The 22,955-nt window shown below is 43.8% G+C and overlaps 1 protein-coding gene across 2 annotated transcripts in view; it reads right to left on the reverse strand.

Moving 5' to 3' along the window:
• JAKMIP3 (Janus kinase and microtubule interacting protein 3) overlaps positions 1–22,955 on the reverse strand; it is a 146,111-nt gene that overhangs the window by 7,588 nt on the left and 115,568 nt on the right. Inside the window, exons 20-22 of one of the 2 annotated variants that reach the window (XR_011318538.1) lie at positions 10,867–10,932; positions 10,619–10,690; positions 7,171–8,924 (exon numbers count right to left, since the gene is read on the reverse strand). Coding sequence is in view for 1 of the 2 variants with exons in the window: in XM_069753899.1 (XP_069610000.1) it covers positions 10,640–10,690; positions 10,867–10,932 (117 nt within the window). In the remaining variant the exon portion in view is untranslated. Of the gene's footprint in view, positions 1–7,170; positions 8,925–10,618; positions 10,691–10,866; positions 10,933–22,955 lie in introns of those variants that run through there. The other variant, XM_069753899.1, reaches the window with a different exon arrangement.

Consider the following 22,955-nt stretch of genomic DNA (forward strand, 5'->3'; position numbering starts at 1 on the left):
GGACTCTGCCCTGTGATCTGGTGCTCTGGGCTGTGGATGCTGAAGTCTTCAGTAAAAGTAAAGAGACTGCAACCTTGTGTCCTCGTTCTTCACTGCGCCTCTCACCATCCACCATCTTACACACTGGGAAGCCCTGGGGACACACTTCACCTGTGGGAAGGTATTCCATCTAGCTGCCATAACATCACCCCAGCGGACCCCTGAGCAGCGTCGGTCACCCTGACCGAACACCACAGTTGGCGTCACGAACATTTTCCCTTTAAAGACCTTTCCCTTTTTACAATGGACCTCCCGAGGGCCACGGACCGGGTCAGCCACCTTGACATCCCCCTTGAGAACCGAAGGACCCGGTACCGAGTACCCCCTAGCCCTTGGGGGCGCTCCACAGTTACTTCTCACTAAATTAGAATATCATCAAAAAGTTAATTTATTTCAGTTCTTCAATACAAAAAGTGAAACTCCTATATTATATAGAGTCATTACACACAGAGTGATCTATTTCAAGTGTTTATTTCTATTAATGTTGATGATTATGGCTTACATCCAATGAAAACCAAAAAGTCATTATCTCTGTAAATTAGAATTCTTTATAACACCAGCTAGAAAAATGATTTTGAAATCCGAAATGTTGGCCTACTGAAATATATGTTCAGTAAATGCACTCAGTACTTGGTCGGGGCTACTTTTGCATCAATTACTGCATCAATGCGGCGTGGCATGGAGGCGATCAGCCTGTGGCACTGCTGAGGGGTTATGGAAGCCCAGGTTGCTTTGATAGCAGCCTTCAGCTCGTCTGCATTGTTGGGTCTGGTGTCTCTCATCTTCCTCTTGACAATATCCCATAGATTCTCTATGTGGTTAAGGTCAGGCGAGTTTGCTGCCAATCAAGCACAGTGATACTGTTGTTTGTAAACCAGGTATTGGTACTTTTGGCAGTGTGGACAGGGGCCAAGTCCTGCTGGAGAATGGAATTTCCATCTCCAAGAAGCTTGTTGGCAGAGGGAAGCATGAAGCGCTCTAAAATTTCCTGGTAGACGGCTGCACTGACTTTGGTCTTGATAAAACACAGTGGACATACACCAGCAGATGACATGGCTCCCCAAACCATCACTGATTGTGGAAACTTCACATGTTTTTTTCTGCAGCTTCTTTCCTCAGGTTTTGTTGCAAAAAAAAATGCTGAAAAAGCACCTAGTGTGAACTTACCCAAAAGGTGTCTCCAGGACAGCAGCGGGTCGTTGTGGACACTGCTGTGATTCCGGTACTTTAGTGGAATTGTTCTGATCTCCACAAGTAAATTGCAGATATCACCCGGACCTCAGAGAACAAAGCCGCGTCTGCACCTGCAGCACATGACCGCGGAAAGAGGTCGGGGAAGTTCTGTCACAGACAAACAAGTATTTTGCTACAAGCGTTTTCCAGATGAGCGGATCGAGACAGCGGCAATTCTGACATTATGCTGAGCGACATCTATGAAGTCTCACAAGGGAAGAAATAAAAACTGCTCAGCAAATGGCTCCAATGTTTGCATGTCAGAGGCAAAACTCCAGCGCACGGGCCGAGAGATTCTGCAAAATGTCACTCTTCTTATTTCTAAAAACTGCAATCAGGGTTCTACATGTGTATTTTAAGAAGAAAAGCGCGAGAGATTATTTGCAATTTCTGTCTCACATAGAAATCAGTGATTGTAGTAATAAAGTCATTGTGTAATTTTGCATGGATATGACAGTCACAGCAATGTGAGAGCTCATATTGGACCTCCAGCTGTTTATTTATATTTGTAAAGTTTAAACCCCATTTTAGGCTTGAACAGGCGATATCATCTCATAAATTGATAGAATATTGCTGGAATTTGTGTTACTTCTCTGGATCCAGCGTCAGACTCCCATCTTGCCATGGCTGTCTCCCTCTATTCTTCTGTGTGTTGCTCCCTGGCCATATAGGCCAGCTCAGGCTTCTGGCCGCCGCCTGAGTATTCAGGTAATTGATGCCCACACCATTATTTTACATGCTGGACTCTGCTACATCTGGTCTTCTGGCAGGCTGAGTTCTGCTTTGCTACGATCCACATAATGTGTCTCCTGACAAACCCATCTCTGCATCACAACCAGGGCTCATCTTCTATCTGGACAGTGTGTCTCCTGACAAATCCAGATTTGCTCCACATGATCGGCTCTTCTACATCCATATTGAGCGTCTCCTCACCTGCCCAGCTCTGCTACATAAACTTTGCTCTACTCTTCCAAGGTATCTGTCTACATACTCAGCTCTGCTATTCCATGACCAGGATGCCGTCAATCATTCTCATCTCTCGTACTGTAACTGCTATTCTGCCTTCACAGCCACCGTTCCTCCAGCCGTCATCCATCTTTTCAGCCTCCTTTTTTTCGGCTGTTCTCCTCGCTGCTGCATCAGCATCATCAGTCCGTGCTGCATTGTATCTGCTCACCTGGACCAAAGACCAAAGACTCCGGGATGTTACTTCACCAGGTGAGACATGATAATATGGCAATGCTGCACTCACCAAAATCTCATTTATTAAAGTCTTATTTTCAGTGTTTATATACATCTTGACCCGCTTCTGAGCGTGGTTGCGGTTGTTAGTATTCTAGAACGGTACAGTCCCATTAGCCGGCACCTGTCGAATAATTTCACATGAACATTTTTTGATCCGTTTTCTTTTCTTGTGCTGTTCAGGCGTAATAGACTGCGTCTGAGTGTCCGCCTCTACCTGAAAATGATCCACGTTCACTCTGCCGGCACCATTATAGTCTATGGCCGAATCCTGTTTTGCGTGGGCTCAGATATAAACCCCAACGGGGCCACTGAACGAGTGCCGAAACGCAATGTGAAAGCCCCCTGACACACGCGGACCAAAAAATGGATGAAAATCAGATCCAGCATTCATAAATAAGCGTCATTTATTTTTCTGTGACACGTCTCCGCTTTGTTTTGTTTTTTGCTGCCACTCGGTCCACGAATAAACAGGGACATGTGAACGGCCTTATAGACTATAATGGGTACGAGTGCCATGTTATAGTATGACCTCTTGCTTACATTCTCCTTGTATTTTTACAGTGAGATCCACCATGATTTGTATTGCCATGAAAAAAAAAAAAACGTTACGACCTCGGTATAAAAATCAGACCTGTGTATTAGCGATGTGACGTTCTTTTGATTATACTGCCCTCTTGTGGTTGTTAGCCACTATACATGATGGCTGTGCACATACGTAGTCTTAGCTTACCAACTTCTTCAACATATATATCAACATATATATTAAAATGTTGCGCTTCTCATGACAAACGTTAGTGGATGTTTTTGAAAAATGTAATGGTCTGTGCCAATATAAATATATATAAATACAATTGCAACTAGAAATCCACATGCCAGACTACGACCATTCCAAACAAGTAGATTATAAAGCACCTTCGATATCATCGACAGTCCACCTGTGGCAGGTTTAAGGACCTTTTAAGCACAGTTGTGATTTAGTGGGTAAGCAAATTAAGCACACGGCATCTCACCCTTTCAGCGACACTTCCCTGCTCTTCTCTCCGTTGGATCAGCAGCAAGACTGACTGTCTCTCCAACACCACATAGGGTTAATTTATCAGTCTTTTATAGGAGCTGCAAAAGCCGGAATGAAGGTATCGGAGCGACCATTCCCACCCTCGCTCTTTGGCCGTTCCTAAATCCTTGACCTAAAATCCGGTCCAACGAAAAAAAAACCTCTGAGCAGCCTGTCGTTATTGGAGCCTTCATTCCAGGATCTACATCACTGAGGTCAGCCACCTCGGTGACACATATCTTACATCTAAGATTTTACCATCTGCTTTCCTACATGGGCTAAGAATTAACAGGCAGGTAGTTGCTAACTATCTGCCTGTTCTGCCAGGAGTCGATCTCTCAGCCTGCACAGAAGGGTCACGGACCGCTCCTGCCAGTGATTCCCTATCTTCTGTTGACATCACGTCGTCAGAGCTGCGGATTTTTTTCCACTCTGCTCTGTCAACGGGGTGTGACTTCCAATGCCATGCTGATTGACAGCCAGCACTAACTGCGGGGAGCCAGCTGTCAATCACCATAATGTCAGCAGTCATGCCCTGTCGACAGAGCAGGATGGAAGAGGAAGAGCTGCTGTGCTGACATGGAGCAGCCGAATCATCGTTGACCGCTCTCTTCTAGCACTGAGAAGAACATGCAGGTAGTAGCTAGTTTTTAGACCCATAGTAAAAAAAAGTCCTGACAACCCCTTTAAATAAAAGATTGAACCTTTTTTGGATACTTTTATGATGGAATTGTAGCTCCAATTTCATGCATTCTCTATACTTGTAGGTGCTAAGGAATTTGCTTCTTTTATGAGAGGGAGAGCAGCATTTCAGTTTGTGAAGATGAGCTCTTAAAGGTGCCGTCTACTTTTGAGGACTTTTTTTTATTTCATTGCATATATTTGGGGGTAAATATTATTTTTGCAATTGGGTTTCTTGCACCGTTTTGCTTTTATAAACTCTTTGCTTTCTGGTACATTCAACTTTGATGTGGTCTGTGGTCAGAAATGAGCTGAAAGGAGTTCAGAAAAAGCCCAATAAAAAAGTGACAGACTCTCCCATCACACTCCCATGGCAGCTGAGTGGTGGATTCTTAGTCAACCAGTTCTGCAACTAGCAACAGACAATGCAACTCGGAGGCTATAAGAAAGCAAACGGTGCAACATTTTTAACGAACCTCAACAGCTAAAATGATTTTCAGCCCCAATTACAAACACTTAAACTAAATGAAAAATGTGGACAACCTCTTTAATTAGGTGAAACTTACTAATTTTCTAGCAACTAATACAGTAAAGGTTTTTACAAAATTCACCTTGCTAAGAACAGGTATATAGAGGGTAAGAAAACACAATCTGCGAATCCATTTCTTGTTTTGGCTAAAATAATCCAATGTTGATAAATCTCCTCTTTTGCTCAGTAACACAATGGGTAAAAGAAAATGAATAATTTCCAATTTTTGCTTTAGTTTTCTTGCCTTTTTTTGCGTCGTTTTTCCAAAAAATGCTGAAATTTCAGGCTAATTCAACATGTCAGCGCAACCTCACCAAAGTCAGACCTTTTGGATATCCTGGGTCAAATTTCAAGTTTCATGCCAGGTCTTCTAATTATTATTAGTGATGAGCATAAGTGCTCGTTACTCGAGTTTTCCTAGGGTGCAGGGGTATGGGCCGAGTATCGCGGGTGCTCGAGTGACATGTTCGAGTCCCCGTGGTCGCATGTTCCGCGGTTGTTAGCTACAAAACATGCTACAGGAAAGGCCCGGACGGTGCCAAGCCCTACACTCACTGGATGCAACCTACCTGCCTGCGGAGGTTGGCACCCTATGTCCTGCGCAGTGGCGCCCCCGCTCCTCGTCGACTCGTAAGCACTACATGGATAGGGGACCGGTCCGGTGGTGCAGTTGACTATCACTAAAATGCTGAGAATATGATAAAGCTAAGTAACCCTTTGATATCTTGATAAAGCTAAGTAACCCTTTGATATCTGTTTTCACTCCTGATGAACCTCTTATAACTGGAAGAGGGGAAACGCGTTGAGTCTAAGGGGATGTATTTGATATTGTGAAAGACATATTGAGTAATACTGATTAAAATTTTTCTAAACGAGTCTAAGGGGATGTATCTGATTTTGTGAAAGACATATTGAGTAACACTGATTAATATTTTCTAAACGGGTTGGTTTACCCTGCGGTTGCGAATATGCTATTGTGACATTCACCATCGGCGCAACGGTGGTTGATTTAAGTGTCTACTGACATGCTTATCTTGCGGCCTGATATCATGTCATCTTCTTGTACTGTTAGGATAGCGCCCCAAGATATACCCCCAGTGTGTATAAAACCAACCGAGGAGGTATATACACATGGTCTTGACTTCTGTAAATAAGCACTGAAGCACCTTTACCTATATGTTTTGGCCTTAAGCAATCAAAAAGGGCAAGGCTAGAGTTTGACTACGAGATATTAGGGACCTAGCTAACCAAGATAGTAGAGATGACTAGCTTTAGTTAGATAGTGGTACAGATCCTTCTAGCTATCTACATCAACTCAAGTAATTCCTATTGGTGCACTGAGTGCATGTACATTTCTATCCCCTATCCCAGCAGGGCACAAATAGGGTTAGCAGGGAGAGTCGACGAGGAGCGGGGGCGCCACTGCGCAGGACATAGGGTGCCAACCTCCGCAGGCAGGTAGGGTGCATCCAGTGAGTGTAGGCAGGGCCGGACTGGCCATTTGGCAATTCTGGCAAACGCCAGAAGGGCCTGTCTGGTCATGGGCTGCTTTGTCTGCTACGTTATTACCAGAATTGGTGTTCTCAAGACATCTATACTGTTAAGAGTTGTGACGGAGCACAAAGTCGCTGACTCCGTCACTTACCCCAGCAGGCCACGGGTATCATTAGAAATATTGGTATTGTAGTAAATCTTCCTTTCCTCCATCCAGGGTAATATTAGTAAAATATCCCATCTAGTTCGTGAGGACAGGGACTAGATGTTGGGCCTGTGTGATTTCAAATGCCAGGGCTGAATTTCATCCCCAGTCCGTACCTGAGTGTAGGGCTTGGCACCGCCGGGCCTTTCCTGTGATGTGTTAGTGTTCTGGTGATGGTTTTTGCAAGTGCACGTATATGGTTTGGTTTTAATAGTTGCTTTAATAAAGGTTAAATTTTATCTTTTAAAAAAAACTTCTTTTGGGGGATCCCTTCTGTGAGCCAAGTATAATTCACCCCAAATTTACATTTTTTCTTCTGTGAGACTAGCTACAAAACATGACATACACAAGCAATCCTGACATATTGTGGCTGTCTAACAACCTCGAAACATGCGGCCACGGGGACTCGGACATGTCACTCGAGCACCCGCGATACTCGGCCCATACCCGAGCACCCTAGACAAACTTGGATAACGAGCACTTGTGCTCATCACTAATTATCATATAACAATTAAAATACTGCAATTATTCCAAGTGGCAGAGGGGCCATTGGGACCTGGTAGGCATTAGGGCACCGGGGGCTTTTGCAATTTTTACACCTCCAGTTTTGATGCTCAGCACCATACAAACTCTGCATCCGACCGTACAGCTCTGCTGTCATCATAGTAGAAGTCATTTAATATTTCTTACCTTTAAAACATAATACTTCTGAAAAATATGTCATTTTTTCGGTTTTCGGACATCTTATTCTCCTCTCACTTTGCAGTTTGGTAGACGTAGATGCATTGGGTTCGCTGTGATAATGCTTTCCTATGCAGTAGCAACGATGACTTGAAAGTAAAAGAATAAGTATGAAACTTCACAATAGATTGTAGAGGACGGACACAAGGGAAGTGTTTGTGCTTTTCTCTAGAATGAATGTATACGGATTATATACTGTTAGAAATGAGAGCAACTGGTTAGATTGAACAGTCCAAAATAAATGGGTCCAGGATGCTTTGTAGAAAACACAACCAGAACTTCACCTTTAGATACTACAAGAACCATAGAGTAGAACGTACGCTCCTTCTCCTTTTATCCCCCTCTCTGGTGCACATGGACGAGAATGGATGTAAAAGACGAGCAATTTGGTTAGAGAGCTGCTAGATTGAACAGTCAAAGATGAATGGGTCCAGGATGCTTTGTAGACACCACAACCAGAACTTTATCTTCAGAAACACCATCAGCCACAGAGCAGAACGTACGCTCCTTCCCTTTCTATCCCCCTTCCTGGTGCACATGGACGAGAATGGATGTAAAAGACGAGGAATTGGTTAGAGAGCTGCTAGATTGAACATTCCAAGATAAATGCTTCCAAAATGCTTTGCAGACATTACAACCAGAACTTCACCTTCAAAAACGACACCAGCCACAGGGAAGAACGTACGCTCCTTCTCTTTCTATCCTCCTCTTCCTGGTGCACATGGACGAGAATGGATGTAAATTGGTTAGAGAGCTGCTAGATTGAACCATCCAAGATAAATGGGTCCAGGATGCTTTGTAGACATTACAACCAGAACTTTATCTTCAAAAACACCATAAGCCACAGAGCAGAACGTACACTCCTTCTCGTTTTATCCCCCTCTCTGGTGCACATGGATGAGAATGGATGTAAAAGACGAGCAATTGGTTAGAGAGCTGCTAGATTGAACCATCCAAGATAAATGGGTCCAAGATGCTTCATAGAAACCACAACCAGAACTTCATCTTCAGAAACGACACAGAGCAGAACGTACGCTCCTTCTCTTTGTACCCTTCTACCCACCTCTGGTGCTCATGGACGAGAATGGACGTGAAAAACGAGCGGACTTCTTTACAGAAGCAATTTAATACCTGCTCCAGGATGCTCTGTAGACATCACAACCAAAAATTCTCTTTTTAGATACTACAAGAGCCATAGGGCAGAGCGTACGCTCCTTCTCCTTTTATCCCCCTCTCTGGAGCACATGGACGAGAATGGATGTAAAAGTCAAGCAACTGTTTAGAGTGCTGCTAGATTGAACAATCCGAGATAAATGGGTCCAGGAAGCTTTGTAGATGCCACCACCAGAACTTCATCTTCAGAATCGACACCAGCCACAGAGCAGAACGTACCCTCCTTCTCTTCCTACCCACCTCTGGTGCTCATGGATGTAAAGGACGAGCGGACTTCTTTACAGAAGCAATTTAATACCTGCTTAGCAGGAAACCTAAGTGGATCCATTTGTGGTGAATCAGTTGAGTATTTCCCAGGCAATGCTTTTGCTGTGTCTTATAATTTACTGCTGGAAAAGCCAGCAGAGCACCACTGCAGCCAGAGTCAAGAAAAATACATTTTGGCTTTGTTATATAATGCATTCAGTTCATTAAGCTTCGTTTGCTGTCTGGTCCATTCTGTAAAGGTGTCGTACCGAGGTAGGCTGACCCTAAACGAGAAGAGAAAGAGATCAACATGCTGTAAATACTTTGCGTCTTATTATTTATTCTGAACTCCATAACCCTGCGTAGGCCTATAGGGGCCGATTCATCAAAGCTTTTATGTCACAAAAGTGTTGGAAAACCTTAGAAAAATCACTAAATATTTGTGCAAAAATTTTGCAACTTTTTCTCGTTTTTACACCTGTTTGAATCTGTTCTGCCAAAATGGTTGGAATTGGAAAGGGAGCTGGGGCGTGGTGGGGAGTGAGTGAGAACAACGTCCAATTCATCCAAACTGACAGTGCTTTGCATGGCAGAAATGCTACTCCAGTCTGTGACTGGAGTAGCCTTTCCCAGGTGGCTCCATGGAGCTGCAGACCACCTAGAAAAAGAAAAAAAATTAATTAAGTAGCATGCACTTAGTAACTAATTCAATGCTTACTGTACTCCACCAAGCTTGGCATAGGGCGAGTGTGGGCTACTCCATCCTTGATGAATCGGCCCCTTACTTTTATTATATTCAGTTCTGACTGCAAGCAGATGCCAGTAGAGGGAGCTCCCGAGTTCCCTGCATACAGTATTCAGTAAGCTCCTCGGCTCCCTCTAGTGATTACTTCAGGCAGCCATTTTTTTTTTACAGGGTATAGAATATTTTGACATGTTAAAAGCAAATGTCTGAAATTTAGTTTAGTGCCATCTGTAAAAATGGCAGTCACTTATTATTGAAAGGGAATCTGACACCAGGTTTTTGCCACCTAATCTGACTCTGATTCCAGAGATATGTCACTTACTGGGCTGCTTGCTGCAGTTTTGATAAAATCACGGTGTTTTATCAGTTGAAAAATATCATTAGAGGACTAGTAACCCTGCTGCCATGTAGTCCTCCACTATCATGAATTATGGATAACCATGCACCCACCACTGATTCGCAGCTTCCTGCCTATGCACAGTGTACAGTGGACGCTGTCAATCAGTGGTATGGGTGGGTTTATACAAAGCTCAGCATTCAGAGCTCAGCTGTATCTTCAGCAGAGAAAACACAGATTTTCTCAAAACTGCAGCAAGCAGCCCAGTAAGTGACATATTGCTGGAATCAGAGTCTCAATCTCTACATTATTCTGCTGTCAGATTAGGTATGGGCGGGGTTATACAGAGCTCAGCATTCAGAGCTCAGCTGTATCTTCAGCAGGGCAAACACAGATTTTATCAAAACTGCAGCAAGCAGCCCAGTAAGTGACATATTGCTGGAATCAGAGTCTCAATCTCTACATTATTCTGCTGTCAGATTAGGTATGGGCGGGGTTATACAGAGCTCAGCATTCAGAGCTCAGCTGTATCTTCAGCAGGGCAAACACAGATTTTATCAAAACTGCAGCAAGCAGCCCAGTAAGTGACATATTGCTGGAATCAGAGTCTCAATCTCTACATTATTCTGCTGTCAGATTAGGTATGGGCGGGGTTATACAGAGCTCAGCATTCAGAACTCAGCTGTATCTTCAGCAGAGAAAACACAGATTTTATCAAAACTGCAGCAAGCAGCCCAATAACTGACACATTGCTGGAATCAGGGTCTCTGTCCCTACATCATCCTGTTCTTAGATGGGATGGCAAAAACCTGGGTGATAGGTAACTTCATCATCTTTCATACATAATATTTTTTTGTGTCTCTTTTAATGTCTCTCTCGGTCGCTCGGACTCTTACCTTGTACAAAGTGCGGAAGATCTAAGACCATAATATAAAAGCTAAAGAGAAAAATAAAAACAAAAATAAAAACTGAAATAAGAGGGAAGAGAGAAAAGGAGAAATGTGTATTAGTGAGATATCTCAAGCAGGAAGCAAATTTTATTAATACAAGATCCTGGGCAACTTTGGAGAATGACGTGCCCCACCCAATAACAATGTCGCCATTTTGATATGAAAGCTGTCGAAAGTTTAACTCTTCGTTTTACCTTTTCTTCTAATTCCTTTATTTGTCGCTTTTGAAATTCTAATCTTTCCTCGAGCTCCTTTATTCTCTGAAAAGGAAATGTAACATAGTGAGGACTCTGCAGAGCTTGTTCGTTACTTTTTTCATGTTTGCATCCATTTTTACCATCGGAACATTTTAAAGACTTCTTAGATTATTATCGGGTAAAAGCTGTTACATGCTTGAGCAGTCATTAAAGGGAATCTGTCAACAGGTTTTTTTCTATGTAATCTGAGGAAAGGGCAGAGACACTGATTGCAGTGATGTGCCACTTATTAGGCTGGCGTAACACTCGGCGTAAGACAATACGGTCCGTAAATTACGGCCGTAATACGTAGAAAAGTCCCCAAAATAGTGGTCCGTAGCTCCTCCGTAGGCAGGGTGTGTCAGTGTATTTTGCGCATGGCATCCTCCGTATGTAATCCGTATGGCATCCGTACTGCGAGATTTTGTCGCAGGCTTGCAATATGGACATACAATGGATCCATGTTCTCAAAAAATCGTAACAACATATATACTGTCTATATAATATTCTGAAAAGTTCCCAGGCTCGAGTTCATATGAGGACATCCAGCAGAGGGCGCATCACCGCGAATGAAGGTAACTTCAGGTCATTGACCTACCATTCATTCGCTGGGGTTTTACAGGCAGGAGCACTGCTGCATTATAGCAGAGCTCCTGCCTGTAAAATAATTTAACCCCTTCAGATGGATTTACATTGTGGGACATATCGACAGAAGGTTTGAGATATTGTTGGTTTATTATTTTTACTTTGTTACAGATCGAGGGTCTGCAGGTGGATTCAAGCTTCAAACCAGGGATTCAAGCTTCAGGAGGCTAATTTGCATATTCCAGGTGCCTTCTGGGAGAAGCGAAGTCTCCCTAAGCTAGAAGATCGTTGGGTACAGCCGGGACCAGCTGCTTCGAAAGCATCACCAAACCAGGGATTCAAGCTTCAGGAGGCTAATTTGCATATTCCAGGTGCCTTCTGGGAGAAGCGAAGTCTCCCTAAGCTAGAAGATCGTTGGGTACAGCCAGGACCAGCTGCTTCGAAAGCATCACCAAACCAGGGATTCAAGCTTCAGGAGGCTAATTTGCATATTCCAGGTGCCTTCTGGGAGAAGCGAAGTCTCCCTAAGCTAGAAGATCGTTGGGTACAGCCGGGACCAGCTGCTTCGAAAGCATCACCAAACGAATTTTTGCCTGTAGGACATTATTGCAAGAGAGCTTGGCTGAGTAGATTACACAAGAAGGAAAACACACAGCAAGTCAGCAGGATCTAGGAGCAACATGGCAGATGTGACAACCTACATGGTGAGCTGCAGCATGTGCTACATGTTCACAGATCGACCAGAAGAAGAATCCAATTTCACCTGTCAGAAGTGTAGACTAGTGGCCCTTTTAGAAGAAAAGGTGCGGGGTCTGGAAGAAAGAATAGCAACTTTGAAACTCATCAAAGAGAATGAAGACTTTCTAGACAGAACAGAAGCATCTCTACTGGTCACAGAAGGTGCAAAAAGTGTCAGAGAACCTCCAAAAGCAGATGAGTGGAAGCATGTGACCAAAAGAAGCAAGAAGACCATGGAGAAATCACCAACCACACAACTGAAGAACCGATATCAAATCTTTGTAGAGGATGAAGATGGCACACCTAAGAATGAAGCAATACCAGCAAGCAAAAAAGAAAAGGGCACACAGCAACAAGTGACAGCAAAAAGTACAGCCAAGAAGCAACGAAGAGTGGTGGTGGTGGGAGACTCACTACTGAGAGGCACCGAAGCAGCCATCTGCAGACCGGACATAACTGCAAGAGAAGTATGCTGCCTTCCAGGTGCGATGATCAAGGATGTGACCGATAGGATACCAAAGCTCTTCAGCTCCAAGGACGTCCACCCATTTCTTCTGATACATGTTGGCACCAATGACATGGCAAGGAAGGACCTACCGACAATCTGCAAGGACTTTGAAGAGTTGGGGAAGAAAGTAAAGGAACTGGATGCACAGGTAGTTTTTTCTTCTATCCTTCCAGTAGACGGGCATGGCACCAGGAGATGGGACAGGATCCTTGATGCAAACAACTGGCTAAGACGATGGTGCAGACAACAAGGATTTGGATTCCTGGACCACGGTGTGAATTACTGGTATGATGGACTCCTCGCCAGAGACGGACTACACCTCAACAAACCTGGGAAACACACATTCGCCAGAAGACTCGCTACACTCATCAGGAGGGCGTTAAACTAGAAGAAGAGGGGACGGGAAGAAAAACATTAGACTCGAACAAAGACGACCCAGGAAAACATACTCAGAAGGGAGGTAAGAACATTTCTAAAACAATCCACAGTGAGGAGATTGGAACAAAACAAAATCCTCTAAACTGCATGCTCGCAAACGCCAGAAGCCTGACAAACAAGATGGAAGAACTAGAAGCAGAAATATCTACAGGTAACTTTGACATAGTGGGAATAACCGAGACATGGTTAGATGAAAGCTATGACTGGGCAGTTAACTTACAGGGTTACAGTCTGTTTAGAAAGGATCGTAAAAATCGGAGAGGAGGAGGGGTTTGTCTCTATGTAAAGTCTTGTCTAAAGTCCACTTTAAGGGAGGATATTAGCGAAGGGAATGAGGATGTCGAGTCCATATGGGTTGAAATTCATGGAGGGAAAAATGGTAACAAAATTCTCATTGGGGTCTGTTACAAACCCCCAAATATAACAGAAACCATGGAAAGTCTACTTCTAAAGCAGATAGATGAAGCTGCAACCCATAATGAGGTCCTGGTTATGGGGGACTTTAACTACCCGGATATTAACTGGGAAACAGAAACCTGTGAAACGCATAAAGGCAACAGGTTTCTGCTAATAACCAAGAAAAATTATCTTTCACAATTGGTGCAGAATCCAACCAGAGGAGCAGCACTTTTAGACCTAATACTATCTAATAGACCTGACAGAATAACAAATCTGCAGGTGGTTGGGCATTTAGGAAATAGCGACCACAATATTGTGCAGTTTCACCTGTCTTTCACTAGGGGGACTTGTCAGGGAGTCACAAAAACATTGAACTTTAGGAAGGCAAAGTTTGAACAGCTTAGAGATGCCCTTAATCTGGTAGACTGGGACAATATCCTCAGAAATGAGAATACAGATAATAAATGGGAAATGTTTAAGAACATCCTAAATAGGCAGTGTAAGCGGTTTATACCTTGTGGGAATAAAAGGACTAGAAATAGGAAAAACCCAATGTGGCTAAACAAAGAAGTAAGACAGGCAATTAACAGTAAAAAGAAAGCATTTGCACTACTAAAGCAGGATGGCACCATTGAAGCTCTAAAAAACTATAGGGAGAAAAATACTTTATCTAAAAAACTAATTAAAGCTGCCAAAAAGGAAACAGAGAAGCACATTGCTAAGGAGAGTAAAACTAATCCCAAACTGTTCTTCAACTATATCAATAGTAAAAGAATAAAAACTGAAAATGTAGGCCCCTTAAAAAATAGTGAGGAAAGAATGGTTGTAGATGACGAGGAAAAAGCTAACATATTAAACACCTTCTTCTCCACGGTATTCACGGTGGAAAATGAAATGCTAGGTGAAATCCCAAGAAACAATGAAAACCCTATATTAAGGGTCACCAATCTAACCCAAGAAGAGGTGCGAAACCGGCTAAATAAGATTAAAATAGATAAATCTCCGGGTCCGGATGGCATACACCCACGAGTACTAAGAGAACTAAGTAATGTAATAGATAAACCATTATTTCTTATTTTTAGTGACTCTATAGCGACAGGGTCTGTTCCGCAGGACTGGCGCATAGCAAATGTGGTGCCAATATTCAAAAAGGGCTCTAAAAGTGAACCTGGAAATTATAGGCCAGTAAGTCTAACCTCTATTGTTGGTAAAATATTTGAAGGGTTTCTGAGGGATGTTATTCTGGATTATCTCAATGAGAATAACTGTTTAACTCCATATCAGCATGGGTTTATGAGAAATCGCTCCTGTCAAACCAATCTAATCAGTTTTTATGAAGAGGTAAGCTATAGACTGGACCACGGTGAGTCATTGGACGTGGTATATCTCGATTTTTCCAAAGCGTTTGATACCGTGCCGCACAAGAGGTTGGTACACAAAATGAGAATGCTTGGTCTGGGGGAAAATGTGTGTAAATGGGTTAGTAACTGGCTTAGTGATAGAAAGCAGAGGGTGGTTATAAATGGTATAGTCTCTAACTGGGTCGCTGTGACCAGTGGGGTACCGCAGGGGTCAGTATTGGGACCTGTTCTCTTCAACATATTCATTAATGATCTGGTAGAAGGTTTACACAGTAAAATATCGATATTTGCAGATGATACAAAACTATGTAAAGCAGTTAATACAAGAGAAGATAGTATTCTGCTACAGATGGATCTGGATAAGTTGGAAACTTGGGCTGAAAGGTGGCAGATGAGGTTTAACAATGATAAATGTAAGGTTATACACATGGGAAGAGGGAATCAATATCACCATTACACACTGAACGGGAAACCACTGGGTAAATCTGACAGGGAGAAGGACTTGGGGATCCTAGTTAATGATAAACTTACCTGGAGCAGCCAGTGCCAGGCAGCAGCTGCCAAGGCAAACAGGATCATGGGGTGCATTAAAAGAGGTCTGGATACACATGATGAGAGCATTATACTGCCTCTGTACAAATCCCTAGTTAGACCGCACATGGAGTACTGTGTCCAGTTTTGGGCACCGGTGCTCAGGAAGGATATAATGGAACTAGAGAGAGTACAAAGGAGGGCAACAAAATTAATAAAGGGGATGGGAGAACTACAATACCCAGATAGATTAGCGAAATTAGGATTATTTAGTCTAGAAAAAAGACGACTGAGGGGCGATCTAATAACCATGTATAAGTATATAAGGGGACAATACAAATATCTCGCTGAGGATCTGTTTATACCAAGGAAGGTGACGGGCACAAGGGGGCATTCTTTGCGTCTGGAGGAGAGAAGGTTTTTCCACCAACATAGAAGAGGATTCTTTACTGTTAGGGCAGTGAGAATCTGGAATTGCTTGCCTGAGGAGGTGGTGATGGCGAACTCAGTCGAGGGGTTCAAGAGAGGCCTGGATGTCTTCCTGGAGCAGAACAATATTGTATCATACAATTATTAGGTTCTGTAGAAGGACGTAGATCTGGGTATTTATTATGATGGAATATAGGCTGAACTGGATGGACAAATGTCTTTTTTCGGCCTTACTAACTATGTTACTATGTTACTATGTTAGAGTGGAATAAAATATTACAACAACCTGTGTGTTTATTTCATTAAAATACTTTGCAATATTGTGTGTGTGTTTTTTTAACCATTTCATGCAATTGGATTAATAATGGATAGGTGTCATAATTGACGCCTCTCCATTATTAATTAGGCTTAATGTCACCTTACAATAGCAAGGTGGCATTAACCCTTCATTACCCCATATCTGTTGTGAATTCTGTGGCTGAATTCACTCCTGTGGTCACAAGTGGTACTGCAGCTTCTGAGCTTCCTTCCTCAGGTGTTCTGGTGAGCTCGTTAACTGCTTCGTTACTTAACTCCGCCTGATGCTGCTATCCCTGCTCCTTGTCAATGTTCCAGTGTTGGATCTGAGCTTCTCCTGATTGTTCCTGTGACCTGCTGCTCTGTATAGCTAAGTGCTTTTTTGCTATTTTGTTGCTTTTTTTCTGTCCAGCTTGTCTTTTGTTTTGCTGGTAGCTCTGAGAAGCAAAGGGTGTACCGCCATGCCGTTAGTTCGGCACGGTGGGTCTTTTTTGCCCCCTTTGCGTGGTTTTTGCTTTAGGGTTTTTTGTAGACTGCAAAGTTCGCTTTACTATCCTCGCTCTGTCTAAGATTATCGGGCCCCACTTTGCTGAATCTATTTCATCCCTACGTTTTGTCTTTTCATCTTACTCACAGTCATTATATGTGGGGGGCTGCCTTTTCCTTTGGGGTATTTCTCTGGGGGCAAGTCAGGCCTATTTTTCTATCTTCAGGCTAGCTAGTTTCTTAGGCTGTGCCGAGTTGCATAGGTAGTTGCTAGGCGCAATCCACAGCCGCTATTAGTTGTGTTTAGGATAGGATCAGGTGTGCAGTCTACAGAGTTTCCACGTCTCAGAGCTCGTTCTTTTGTTTTTTGGTATTTGTCAGATCTCTGTGTGCGCTCGGATCGCTAGGCACACTGTGTCTCTGGATTGCCTTCATTACACCTTTCATTAGCAGACATAACAGTACAAGGAGCCGTCTAATGATTCTCAATAGAGGGAAAGAAAAAGTTCTGACACCATTTTTTTTTTTTCTCTCTGCTCTGTGTTCATTTTTTTTTTCCCCTAGACATTTGGGTGATTCTGGACACAGGTGTGGACATGGATATTCAGAGTCTGTGCTCTTCAATGGATAATCTCGTTATAAATGTACAAAAGATTCAAGATACTATTGATCAGAAATCTATGTTAGAACCAAGAATTCCTATTCCTGATTTGTTTTTTGGAGATAGAACTAAGTTTCTAAGTTTCAAAAATAATTGTAAGCTATTTCTGGCATTGAAACCTCATTCTTCTGGTAATCCTATTCAACAGGTTTTGATTATTATTTCTTTTTTGCGCGGCGACCCTCAAGACTGGGCATTTTCTCTTGCGCCAGGAGACCCTGCATTGAGTAGTGTCGATGCGTTTTTCCTGGCGCTCGGATTACTGTACGATGAGCCTAATTCAGTGGATCAGGCTGAGAAAAATTTGCTGGCTTTGTGCCAGGGTCAGGATGATATAGAAGTATATTGTCAGAAATTTAGGAAATGGTCAGTTCTCACTCAGTGGAATGAATCTTCGCTGGCAGCTTTGTTCAGAAAGGGTCTCTCTGAGGCTCTTAAGGATGTCATGGTGGGATTTCCTATGCCTGCTGGTTTGAATGAGTCTTTGTCTTTGGCCATTCAGATCGGTCGACGCTTGCGCGAGCGTAAATCTGTGCACCATTTGGCGGTATTGCCTGAGGTTAAACCTGAGCCTATGCAGTGCAATAGGACTATGACCAGAGTTGAACGGCAAGAATACAGACGTCTGAATGGGCTGTGTTTCTACTGTGGTGATTCCACTCATGCTATTTCTGATTGTCCTAAGCGCACTAAGCGGTCCGCTAGGTCTGCCGTCATTGGTACTGTACAGTCCAAATTCCTTCTGTCCATTACCCTGATATGCTCTTTGTCGTCGTTTTCTGTCATGGCGTTTGTGGATTCAGGCGCTGCCCTGAATCTGATGGATTTGGATTATGCTAAACGTTGTGGGTTTTTCTTGGAGCCTTTGCGGTGTCCTATTCCATTGAGAGGAATTGATGCTACACCTTTGGCCAAGAATAAACCTCAGTCCTGGGCCCAGCTGACCATGTGCATGGCTCCTGCACATCAGGAAGTTATTCGCTTTCTGGTGTTGCATAATCTGCATGATGTGGTCGTGTTGGGGTTGCCATGGCTACAAACCCATAATCCAGTATTGGATTGGAATTCCATGTCGGTGTCCAGCTGGGGTTGTCAGGGGGTACATGGTGATGTTCCATTTTTGTCGATTTCGTCATCCACCCCTTCTGAGGTCCCAGAGTTCTTGTCTGATTATCAGGATGTATTTGAAGAGCCCAAGTCCGATGCCCTACCTCCGCATAGGGATTGTGATTGTGCTATCAATTTGATTCCTGGTAGTAAATTCCCTAAAGGTCGATTATTTAATTTATCCGTGCCTGAACACGCCGCTATGCGCAGTTATGTGAAGGAATCCCTGGAGAAGGGACATATTCGCCCATCGTCATCACCACTGGGAGCAGGGTTCTTCTTTGTAGCCAAGAAGGATGGTTCGCTGAGACCGTGTATTGATTACCGCCTTCTTAATAAGATCACTGTTAAATTTCAGTATCCCTTGCCATTGTTATCTGACTTGTTTGCTCGGATTAAGGGGGCTAGTTGGTTCACTAAGATAGATCTTTGTGGTGCGTATAATCTGGTGAGAATCAGGCAAGGAGATGAATGGAAAACTGCATTCAATACGCCCGAGGGTCATTTTGAGTATCTAGTGATGCCGTTCGGACTTGCCAATGCTCCATCTGTGTTTCAGTCTTTTATGCATGACATCTTTCGTGAGTATCTGGATAAATTCCTGATTGTTTACTTGGATGACATTTTGATCTTCTCAGATGATTGGGAGTCTCATGTGAAGCAGGTCAGAATGGTTTTTCAGGTCCTGCGTGCTAATTCTTTGTTTGTGAAGGGATCAAAGTGTCTCTTCGGTGTGCAGAAAGTTTCATTTTTGGGGTTCATCTTTACCCCTTCTACTATCGAGATGGATCCAGTTAAGGTCCAAGCCATCCAGGATTGGATTCAGCCGACATCTCTGAAAAGTCTGCAAAAGTTCCTGGGCTTTGCTAATTTTTATCGTCGCTTCATCTGTAATTTTTCTAGCATTGCCAAACCATTGACCGATTTGACCAAGAAGGGTGCTGATTTGGTTAATTGGTCTTCTGCTGCTGTGGAAGCTTTTCAGGAGTTGAAGCGTCGTTTTTGTTCTGCCCCTGTGTTGTGTCAGCCAGATGTTTCTCTTCCGTTCCAGGTCGAGGTTGATGCTTCTGAGATTGGAGCAGGGGCGGTTTTGTCACAGAGAGGTTCTGATTGCTCAGTGATGAAACCATGTGCTTTCTTTTCCAGGAAGTTTTCGCCCGCTGAGCGTAATTATGATGTGGGCAACCGAGAGTTGCTGGCCATGAAGTGGGCATTCGAGGAATGGCGCCATTGGCTTGAAGGAGCCAAGCATCGCGTGGTGGTATTGACTGATCATAAGAACTTGACTTATCTCGAGTCTGCCAAGCGCTTGAATCCTAGACAGGCCCGTTGGTCGTTATTTTTTGCCCGCTTCGACTTTGTGATTTCGTACCTTCCGGGCTCTAAAAATGTGAAGGCGGATGCTCTGTCTAGGAGTTTTGTGCCCGACTCTCCGGGTTTATCTGAGCCAGCGGGTATCCTCAAGGAAGGAGTCATTGTGTCTGCCATCTCCCCTGATTTGCGGCGGGTGCTGCAAAAATTTCAGGCGAATAAACCTGATCGTTGTCCAGCGGAGAAACTGTTCGTCCCTGATAGGTGGACTAATAAACTTATCTCTGAACTTCATTGTTCGGTGTTGGCTGGTCATCCTGGAATCTTTGGTACCAGAGAGTTAGTGGCTAGATCCTTCTGGTGGCCATCTCTGTCACGGGATGTACGTACTTTTGTGCAGTCCTGTGGGATTTGTGCTAGGGCTAAGCCCTGCTGTTCTCGTGCCAGTGGGTTGCTTTTGCCCTTGCCGGTCCCAAAGAGGCCTTGGACACATATTTCGATGGATTTCATTTCTGACCTTCCCGTTTCTCAAAAGATGTCAGTCATTTGGGTGGTCTGTGATCGCTTTTCTAAAATGGTCCATCTGGTGCCCTTGGCTAAATTGCCTTCCTCCTCTGATTTGGTGCCTTTGTTCTTTCAGCATGTGGTTCGGTTGCATGGCATTCCTGAAAATATTGTTTCTGACAGAGGTTCCCAGTTTGTTTCAAGGTTTTGGCGAGCCTTTTGTGGTAGGATGGGCATTGACCTATCCTTTTCCTCGGCTTTCCATCCTCAGACTAATGGCCAGACCGAACGAACCAATCAGACCTTGGAAACATATCTGAGATGTTTTGTTTCTGCTGACCAGGATGATTGGGTGTCCTTTTTGCCGTTGGCTGAGTTCGCCCTTAATAATCGGGCCAGCTCGGCTACCTTGGTTTCTCCATTTTTTTGCAATTCTGGGTTCCATCCTCGTTTCTCTTCAGGACAGGTTGAGTCTTCGGACTGTCCTGGTGTGGATTCTGTGGTGGACAGGTTGCAGCAGATCTGGACTCAGGTAGTGGACAATTTGACCTTGTCCCAGGAAAAGGCTCAACTTTTCGCTAATCGCAGACGCCGTGTGGGTCCCCGACTTCGTGTTGGGGATCTGGTTTGGTTATCTTCTCGTCATATTCCTATGAAGGTTTCCTCTCCTAAATTTAAACCTCGTTTTATTGGTCCGTATAGGATTTCTGAGGTTCTCAATCCTGTGTCTTTTCGTTTGACCCTCCCAGACTCCTTTTCCATACATAATGTATTCCATAGGTCGTTGTTGCGGAGATACGTGGCACCTATGGTTCCATCTGTTGAGCCTCCTGCCCCGGTTTTGGTGGAGGGGGAATTGGAGTATATTGTGGAGAAGATTTTGGATTCTCGTGTTTCTAGACGGAAACTCCAGTATCTGGTTAAATGGAAGGGTTATGCTCAGGAAGATAATTCCTGGGTTTTTGCCTCTGATGTTCATGCTCCCGATCTTGTTCGTGCCTTTCATGCGGCTCATCCTGGTCGGCCTGGGGGCTCTGGTGAGGGTTCGGTGACCCCTCCTCAAGGGGGGGGTACTGTTGTGAATTCTGTGGCTGAATTCACTCCTGTGGTCACAAGTGGTACTGCAGCTTCTGAGCTTCCTTCCTCAGGTGTTCTGGTGAGCTCGTTAACTGCTTCGTTACTTAACTCCGCCTGATGCTGCTATCCCTGCTCCTTGTCAATGTTCCAGTGTTGGATCTGAGCTTCTCCTGATTGTTCCTGTGACCTGCTGCTCTGTATAGCTAAGTGCTTTTTTGCTATTTTGTTTCTTTTTTTCTGTCCAGCTTGTCTTTTGTTTTGCTGGTAGCTCTGAGAAGCAAATGGTGTACCGCCGTGCCGTTAGTTCGGCACGGTGGGTCTTTTTTTCCCCCTTTGCGTGGTTTTTGCTTTAGGGTTTTTTGTAGACTGCAAAGTTCGCTTTACTATCCTCGCTCTGTCTAAGATTATCTGGCCCCACTTTGCTGAATCTATTTCATCCCTACGTTTTGTCTTTTCATCTTACTCACAGTCATTATATGTGGGGGGCTGCCTTTTCCTTTGGGGTATTTCTCTGGGGGCAAGTCAGGCCTATTTTTCTATCTTCAGGCTAGCTAGTTTCTTAGGCTGTGCCGAGTTGCATAGGTAGTTGCTAGGCGCAATCCACAGCCGCTATTAGTTGTGTTTAGGATAGGATCAGGTGTGCAGTCTACAGAGTTTCCACGTCTCAGAGCTCGTTCTTTTGTTTTTTGGTATTTGTCAGATCTCTGTGTGCGCTCGGATCGCTAGGCACACTGTGTCTCTGGATTGCCTTCATTACACCTTTCATTAGCAGACATAACACATATCCCACCGCTACACAGGAATGGGAAGAGAGTGGCCAAGTGCCAGAATAGGTGCATCTTCCAGATGTGCCTTTTCTGGGGTGGCTGGGGGCAGATGTTTTTAGCCAGGGGGGGGGGGGAGTCCTATAACCGTGGACCCTCTCCAGGCTATTAATATCTGCCCTCAGTCACTGGCTTTACTACTCTGGCAGAGAAAATTGTGCGGGAGCCCACGCCAATTTTTTCAGCCATTTCACCCTTTAATTTAATAGCTAGAACGGCCAAATTTTGCACATACACACTACTAACATTAGTAGTGTGGAATATGCAAAAAAAATGGTGATATGAGATGGTTTACTGTATGTAACCATGTCTCATATCATGTCGGGTTTAGGAAGGAGAAAGCAAAAGCCGGCAATTTAATTACCGGCTTTAAAGCTATCTAGCGCTGTATGAAATGTTAATATATATATATATAGGTGTCTCACTGACACACATATATATATATATATATATATATCTATTCTATGTGTACACATTTATTCTACCTATTCTACTGTAAGCTGTCAGTGTGATTTTACTGTACACCGCACTGAATTGCCGACTTTTCTCTTCAACACCGCTGCGTATTTCTCGCAAGTCACACTGCTGGTCCGTGTGTGATCCGTATTTTGCTGGCTTCCATAGACTTTCATTGGCATTTTTTTTGCGCAATATGGTGACAAACGCAGCATGCTGCGATTTTGTACGGCCGTAGAAGACCATATAATACAGATGCGTAATATACGGCTGATAGGACCTGACCCATTGAGAATCATTGGGTCGTGTGTAATGCGTGTTTTACGGACGTATTT

The sequence above is a fragment of the Ranitomeya imitator genome, chromosome 2, assembly GCF_032444005.1.
Source record: "Ranitomeya imitator isolate aRanImi1 chromosome 2, aRanImi1.pri, whole genome shotgun sequence".
NCBI lineage: Eukaryota > Metazoa > Chordata > Amphibia > Anura > Dendrobatidae > Ranitomeya > Ranitomeya imitator.